The 7,869-nt window shown below is 39.2% G+C and overlaps 2 protein-coding genes across 4 annotated transcripts in view; both read right to left on the bottom strand.

The window, feature by feature from the left end:
- The window catches only part of LOC113821492 (uncharacterized protein DKFZp434B061), a 119,329-nt gene that overhangs the window by 79,331 nt on the left and 32,129 nt on the right, over positions 1–7,869 (bottom strand). The gene's annotated exons all lie outside the window — the stretch shown is intronic.
- The window catches only part of LOC113817938 (polyubiquitin-C), a 15,579-nt gene continuing 8,522 nt past the window's right edge, over positions 813–7,869 (bottom strand). Inside the window, 22 exon segments of the mRNA XM_070121367.1 lie at positions 813–1,023; positions 1,193–1,296; positions 1,437–1,527; positions 1,580–1,655; positions 1,658–1,795; positions 1,798–1,830; positions 1,833–2,104; positions 2,106–2,132; positions 2,134–2,314; positions 2,317–2,477; positions 2,479–2,511; positions 2,513–2,567; positions 2,570–2,598; positions 2,600–2,951; positions 2,954–3,013; positions 3,016–3,156; positions 3,159–3,182; positions 3,185–3,265; positions 3,268–3,282; positions 3,285–3,339; positions 3,341–3,453; positions 4,322–4,344. Coding sequence (XP_069977468.1) covers positions 813–1,023; positions 1,193–1,296; positions 1,437–1,527; positions 1,580–1,655; positions 1,658–1,795; positions 1,798–1,830; positions 1,833–2,104; positions 2,106–2,132; positions 2,134–2,314; positions 2,317–2,477; positions 2,479–2,511; positions 2,513–2,567; positions 2,570–2,598; positions 2,600–2,951; positions 2,954–3,013; positions 3,016–3,156; positions 3,159–3,182; positions 3,185–3,265; positions 3,268–3,282; positions 3,285–3,339; positions 3,341–3,453; positions 4,322–4,344 — 2,275 coding nt within the window.

The following is a 7,869-nucleotide window of genomic DNA, read 5'->3' as shown; positions in this document are numbered from 1 at the left end:
AGAAAAGAGAAAAAAGAAAAGGGAGAAGAAAAGAGAAGAGAAGAGAAGAGAAGAGAAGAGAAGAGAAGAGAAGAGAAAAAGAAGAAAAGGGAGAAGAGAAGAGAAAGAGAAGAAAAGAGAAGAGAAGAGAAGAGAAGAGAAGAAAGAGAAGAGAAGAGACAGAAAAGAGACAGAAAAGAGACAGAGACAGAGAAAGACAGAGAAGAGAAGAGAAGAGAAGAGAGAGAGAGAGAGAGAGAAGAGAGAGAGAGAGAGAGAGAGAAGAGAGAGAGAGAGAGAAAAAATACATAAATTTTTTTATGTTCATATTCATAAATGTATTTTATTTTATATATAAATACTTTTTCATATTGCTAAAAAAAAAAAACTTGAAATTTTTTTTTTTTTTTTTTGATTCATAGGGTTTCATAGTTCTTTTTGAAAAATGAAGCTATGTATTCACTTTAATACTTTCTTCTTTTTAAGATTTCAATTCATTTTATTCAAATTTTTTTCAGTCTTCTAATTACAATTTAAAATAAGCTGTATTTTAGTCCAATACTTTTAGATTCATGTTCTGTATAAAGAAAATATTTCAGTAATTAGGGCAATGTACTGTAAAAATAATTTTTTATCTTTTAACTATTAATACCCAAAATTATTTTAAAGAACTCATTTCATGAGGGTTTGGAAAAAATAATATCAAATAAAGTTTTTATTTGGTTCTGCTAGCCCTTATAAAAAGTAAAAAAAAATATTGATGTGCATTTGAAATAAAATCATGTTCTTAATTTCCCCATACACTGGAAAGGAATAATGTGCAATTACATTTTTCAATAGCGTAGTTGACAGGAAATCTTTGGGATCACAATGGAATATTCACTGGCCACCCTGAGTCTGGGACCAAGTGGAGGTAGATTCTTTCTGAATGTTGTAGTCAGAGAGAGTGTATCCCAAGCTGCTTGCCTGCGAAGATCAACCTCTGCTGGTCTGGGGGGAAAACCTTCCTTGTCCTGGATTTTGGCCTTCAATTTTTCAATGTATCTGAGGGGTCAACCTCCAGGGTTGGTCTTGCCGGGGTTTAAGAATCTGCATACCACCACGAAGTCTGGGAAACCCAAATGGAAAAAGATTTTTCTGAATGTTGTGTCAGACAGGTGGGCCATCTTCCAACTGCTTCCCAAAAAATAAGACGCTGTTGGCTGGGGAATACCTTCCTTGTCCTGGATTTTGGCCTTCAATTCTCAATGGTGTCAGAGGGTTCAACCTCCAGGGTGATGGTCTTTCCTGTGAGGGTCTTACAAAAACTGCATCCACCTTGAATCTGAGGACAAGGTGAAGAGTAGATTCCCTTTTGAATGTTGTAGTCAGCCAAGGTGCGCCATCTTCCAACTGCTTGCCAGCAAAGATAAGACCCGTTGATCTGGGGGAATGCCCTTTTTTGTCCTGGATCTTACCTTCACATTCTCAATGGTGTCAGAGGGTTCAACCTCCAGGGTGATGGTCTTGCCCTTTGGGGGCTTCGAAGATCTGCATACCACCACAAATCTGAGCACAAAATGGAGGGTGGGTTCCTTTTGGGTGTTTAACGGACAGGTACCCATCTTCTAGCTGCTTTCCAGCGAAAATCCTGTTGTCTGGGGGAATACCTTCCTTATCCTGAATTTTGGCTTTCCCTTCTCAATGGTGTCAGAGGGGGTTTAAACCTCAAAAGGGGATGGTCTGCCAGTGAGGGCTTCCCAAAAATCTGCATACCCCAGAAGTCTGAGCACAAGATGGAGGGGGGATTCTTTCTGGATGTTTTAACGGGAAAAGGACGGCCATCTTCCAACTGCTTGCCAGCAAAGATGGACGCTGTTGGTCTGGGGGAATGCCTTCCTTGTCTTGGATCTTGGCCTTCACATTCTCAATGGTGTCTGAGGGGTCGACCTCCAAGGGGATGGTCTTGCCTGTGAGGGTTTTGAAGATCTGCATACCATGCTAAACCAAGTGAAGGGGGGATTCCTTCTGGATTTGTAATCAAAAAGTGCGGCCATCTTCAGTTGCTTTTGGAAAAAAAGACCCGTTGGTCTGGGGAATGCCTTCCTTGTCCTGGATCTTTGGGCCTTTCATTTTAATGGTGTCAAGGTTCAAACCCCCAAGTGATGGTCTTCCTGTAGGGTTTTGACAAACTGCATTCCACCCCAAGTCTGAGGGCCCAAAAGAAGGGTGGGTTCCTTCTGGGTGTTGTAGTCAGAGAGGGTGCGGCCATCTTAGCGCTTTAACAAAGATGGGACTGTTGGGCTGGGGGGGAAGCCTTCCTTGTCTTGGATCTTGGCCTTTACATTTTTAATGGATCAGAAGGTTCAACCTCCCGGGTGATGGGCTTGCCTGTGAGGGTCTTAACGAAGACTGCATACCACCTCGCGTCTGAGAACCAAGTGAAGGGGAACTCCTTCTGGATGTTGTAATGGACAGGGGGGGGACCATCTTCTAGTTGTTTACCCGCAAAAATAAAGCTGTTGATCTGGGGGAATACCTTCTTTGTCCTGGTTTGGCTTTTTCGTTCTCAATGGTGTCTGAAGGTTCAACTTCTGTGATGGTCTTTGAAGGGTTTTCACAAAGATCTGCATACCTCCTGAGTCTGAGGACAAGGTGGAGGGTGGATTCCTTCGGATGTTGAGTCTGAAAGGGGACCATCCTCCAACTGCTTGGAAAAGATAAGGGCGTTGGTCTGGGGGGAAATCCTTCCTTGTCCTGGATCTTGGCTTTCACATTCTCAATGGTGTCTGAGGGCTCGCCCTCCAGAGTGATGGTCTTCCCTTGGAGGGTTTTGGAAGATCTGCATCCACCGAGTCTGAGAACCAAGTAAAGGGGTGACTCCTTCTGAATGTTGTAATCGGACAGGGTGCACCATTTTCTAGCTGCTTTAGCAAAATAAGCGCTGTTGGTCGGGGGAATGCCTTTTTTGTCTTGAATCTTGGCCTTTTTTATGTGTCAGAGGGTTCAACCTCAGTGTGAGGGTTTCCTGTAAGTTTTTTTTTAAAGATCTGCATCCTCCTCGCAGTCTGAGGACAAGGTGGAGGGTGGACCTTCTGGATTTTTAGTCTAAAAGGTGCGACCATCCCCCAACTGCTTCCGCAAAATAGACCCTGTTGATCTGGAGGAAACCTTCCTTGTCCTGGATCTTGGCCTTAAATTCTCAATGGTGTCTGAGGGCTCGCCCCCAGAGTGATGGTCTTGCCTGAAAGGTTTTGGAAGATCTGCATCCACCTGAGTCTAGTACCAAGGGAGAGTAAATCTTCGGGATGTTGTAGTCGGACAAGTGCGTCCGTCCTCAAGCTGCTTGCCTGCGAAGATCAACCTCTGCTGATCGGGGGGGAATGCCCTCCTTGTCCTGGATCTTGGCCACATTTTCAATGGTATCTGAGGGCTCAACCTCAAGTGTGATGGTCTTGCCTGTGGGGTTTTTCCCAAAAGATCTGCATCTTGATGCTGAAAAAAGAAAATTGCACATTAAAATTCTAATATAAAACAATGATTTCTCAACAAAAATTCATAAAAAAATAAGTTAACATTATTTTGTATTCAAGAAAAAAATATATTGATCTGAACTACAAAAATGTGGATTTAGGACATGGGAATGAACGGTCACACTAGATCCATTTAAAACTGTTCCTGCATGACAGACTATATATGATTTGCCACAGTAGCACCACTCCAAACCATACAACCAATTTCATCCACCTAAAATTTAAACCTGACCCATTATAATAGGCTCAGACAAAACAGTTCTTCTGGTTCTGAATAAACTATCAACACTACAAACACAAAATGTTTGGGGTCCTGCATTAAATGCAGGAATAAAGTTAAATGAACAGGGAAGGGTCTCTCGAAGAAACCTTTTTGGCTGTATCAATGGCAAAATTTGGCATTTCTAAAACAAAACAATGTGTTCTTTTCAACCCCATCAATTCACAAAACCCTTTCCCAATTTTGCAAGTCACAAAACCAACGATTACATATAAACAATACTTAGTACATACGAATATAAATAAGCGTTACTTCACTAGCACTTTTCCTTTTAAAATTCCTGCAAACACAAACACTTTACAAAACTACAGCAGCAAGATATTTAGGAAATATAGTATGAAGAGCCGGGCCAAAAATTGCTTACAAACCTTCTTGTTCTGATCGGGTTGACGCCACGTCAGAACAGGAATCCTTTCCTACCGAATACTTTACATGCAATACTGTCCCGTTTAAATTTAGATTATTTTGAAAAATAAGTAAACGATATTCACCCTTATATGCGACCAAAATACTATAAAATGTACGTGCAGATAAAAAATCTAATATTTACCGGTTATAGTAGCGCAATAGTAACTGATCCAATATCACTCGCTGGGAACTAACCCCAAAATTTTTCGACAATGGGTTTTTTATACTCTTGGTCCTGACCTCATCCACGCATGCGCATTGGGGTTTGCTGCCTTTGAGAGATTCAGATAACGTGTTTTTCGAAATTAACTAGTCCAACAAAGGGGTTTATCCCTTATAAACATAGCCACATATTCTATATAAAATGAAGAACTATAGATATACCACAGAACCGATAATAGTACGAAATAAATAGACGACAGAAATAAAAAAAGATTCTCTCCCCCCGCTGATTGCGCGGGAAACCATGTTTTCGGGGAAAGGGCCCGAGAACCCCAACTTTCCCCACGTTCATCATATAACGTATCCCTGTTATCACTTGGCTTGATATCAAACGTTTTTTTAGGCCCAATCACCTGATAAATGGAAAATAAAGTGAAAACAAGAATAACCAGTGAAGAGTATAAAACATTCTAAATCGCACATATTTTACGGTTTTCAGATTCACACAGTAACTACATGTAATGCACTTTATATTTAGTAACTATTTAAATGTTATTACTATTTGTTGTTATTTTTAAAACTTTATTTTATTTTTAAATTTATTAGGAATTATTATTATCATTAATTTTTATTTTTCCCTATTATTGTTGTTATTATTTAGATGATTTTTTATTTGCTATTATTTTATAATTATATTTTTGTTCATACTATTAATATCGTTATTATTATTATTATTTTTATTATTATTATTATTATTATTATTATTATTTTAAAATTATTTTATTATTATTATTTTAAAAAAAAAACCTACCACTACTATATTATTATTTTGTGGTTTTATTATTTTTTTGTTCTCATTTTCATCTCTATCATCATTATTATCCCAATGTTATTATTATGATCATCATTATTATCATGGTTATTTTTATCATAGCATTGCTGAACAATTATCATCATCATCATTAGTTATAATAATCTATCTTATCCTTCGTCTACCATTGTTATTACTTCCTGATGGCAACCAATTCCCTTTTAATCGCATGATTATTGCCATGGTTACGTATTGCAGGCATTCCAAAAAATATATTCGAAGCATTGTGAGTGGAGGAAAAGCCATTGAAATATAGCCTGAAAATATAGATGGTTTAAATTGAAAAATAATTCGAATTTTTTATTTAGTTCGTGGATGGGTTAAAAAACACCTGAAAAAGGTATCATTTTTATTATATTATTATTAACAGATTTTTAAAAATTTAAAATGTTAGTAAAATGCCTTGAAATTTTGTTCTAAGAAAAGGGAAAAAAACTGTATTGTTAAAATATATGTTTTTTTTTTTAAAAATCCCCACGCAATACGCCAATGACGTGGTTGGGGACACACACAAAAAGAAAGAGAGAGAGAGAAGAGAGAAGAGAGAGAGAGAGAGAGAGAGAGAGAGAGAGAGAGAGAGGGGGGGGGGGAAAGAGAGAGAGAGAAAGAAGAGGGGGTAAAGAGAGAGGGGGGGAAGAGAGAGAGAGAGAGAGAGAGAGAGGAGAGAGAGAGAGAGAGGGAAGAGAGGGAAAGAGGGAGTAGAGAGAGAGAGAGAAAAGAGAGAAAAGGGGGGGGGAAGGAGGAGAAAGGAAGGGAGGGAGAGGTAGGGGAAAAAACAGAGAAAAAGAAAGAAAGGGGGGAAATAGGACAGAGTGGGAAAGGAGCTAAAAAAAAAAAAAAAAAAAAAAACACAGAAAAATGGGAGAAGAAAGGAAAAAGAAAGGGGGGGGGTGGGGCAATATTTCGAAACCAAACATTTCCTGCGTTTGAATGGTCATTTCACGTGTCAGTGTCAACATTCATGAAAAAGAAAACTCCACACTGATACCGGCAGAACCAGCGAACCCCAGAAAGAAAGGAAGAACAGAATTGGATGATGAACAGAAAGCCATTTGATTTGGACCCCGCCTGAAATCGGTTATTGTGACAAATGACAGTTCTAACAGGTATTCGGGGGAAAAGATGGCTGAAACCCTAATGTTTAAGTTGCAAGTGTGTTCCCCCCCGCTGCACTGCGCTAGAACAGCAGTTTTTTTTTTTTTTTTTTTTTTTTTTGGGGGGGGGGGGGGGGGGGGGGTGTGTCTGTGTGTGTGTGTGTGTGTGTGTTTTTTTGTGTGTGTGTGTGTTTTTGTGTTTTTGTGTGTGTGTGTGTGTGTGTGTGTGTGTGTGTGTGTGTGTGTATTTTTTTTTTTTTTTTTTTTTTTTTAGAGAGAGAGAGAGAGAGAGAGAGAGAGAGAGAGAGAGAGAGAGAGAAAGAAAGGGGAAAAGGGGGGGGGAGGGGGATGGAGGGAAAAAAGACAAAAAGAAAAAGAAGGCAGACAAAGACAAAGAAAGAGGAAGAACCAAACACAGGAACGAAGAAAACGAAAACAAACACCAAAACAGAAAACGGACGAATAACGAAAAAAAGACAAAAAAAAAACGCGGATTGCTCTTTCGATTTTTCGCATTCTTTTCCTCCCCAGCACCATTTTGCGTCGACCAGCATTGTGGAAGCTGCGGAGACTATGTGGGTCGAGGGGAAAGCCCCCGTTAAAAAGAAAGGGGATTTTTTGTCTGGCAGTAGGTTTTTCATCTTATTTATGGATCAATAACGAATATTAGGCATATCAATTTATGAAAACACGCAAGCATAATCGTGTTTAATGCGTATTATTAAACCCTTGTTTATTATTTAATTAGTTTCTTCTTTTAATATTAATTTTTTGAAGTTTTTATATACAAATGACAAAGTATATTTTTTGTTCGAAAAAATTACCATACGCATGTTTCCCCCCAAAACAGTTGTTGTACATACCCCACGCGTTTGGCGGGATAGAAAATGCATACGTATTTCTTTCTTAATTTTACGACATTCTAAGTACACTTTGAACGAATGTGTAGTGCTTGTTCCTTCGCGTCTAAAATAGCAAAACTTTAAATTTTTCCAGAAAAAATAAAAAATCAATAAAGAATAAACTAGAAAATAATGAAAAAAAAGTAAATTCGTTCGCCGGGGGAAATTTCCGTGAATTCAGGTTCTGGCAGACGAAGCGTCCGTTGGCGAGGTCGGGGATGGGGGGGGCGGGGGGGGGGGGGGGTTAAAGGGGAATTGGGGGGGGGGGAAAGGTTTTGGGTTTGGGGGAAAGGGGGGGAAAAAGGAAGGGGAAAGGGTTTGGCAGGCCGTTCAGGGGGCAACCTTTTGGGCTACGAGCATTTCCTTTAACCTGCCTGAAACAATTTTTTGGATTCCATACCCTGTAGAATCTCATTGTTTTTCTTTTCGAAGATTAAATGTAGGAAGACTTTTTTAAGGCTGCAAGGTACTTTGGGGGATTAAAAAAAAAAGATTACGGTTTATTAGGAGGAAATAAACACATACCCGGGGGATTTTCTTGTAAGGATTTACCACGGGAAGAAGCCAGGCAAGAAAAAGGATGCTGGTAGTTTTTCTGTTCTTGTTATTTTGTTCTATGTTTAGGGGGTTATATCCCAAAAAGGTTTTTAGCCAGTATTCC

The sequence above is a fragment of the Penaeus vannamei genome, chromosome 4 (assembly GCF_042767895.1).
Source record: "Penaeus vannamei isolate JL-2024 chromosome 4, ASM4276789v1, whole genome shotgun sequence".
NCBI lineage: Eukaryota > Metazoa > Arthropoda > Malacostraca > Decapoda > Penaeidae > Penaeus > Penaeus vannamei.
The sequence above is the reverse complement of the archived record's forward strand: the minus strand, read 5'-3'. Positions and strand labels throughout refer to the sequence as shown.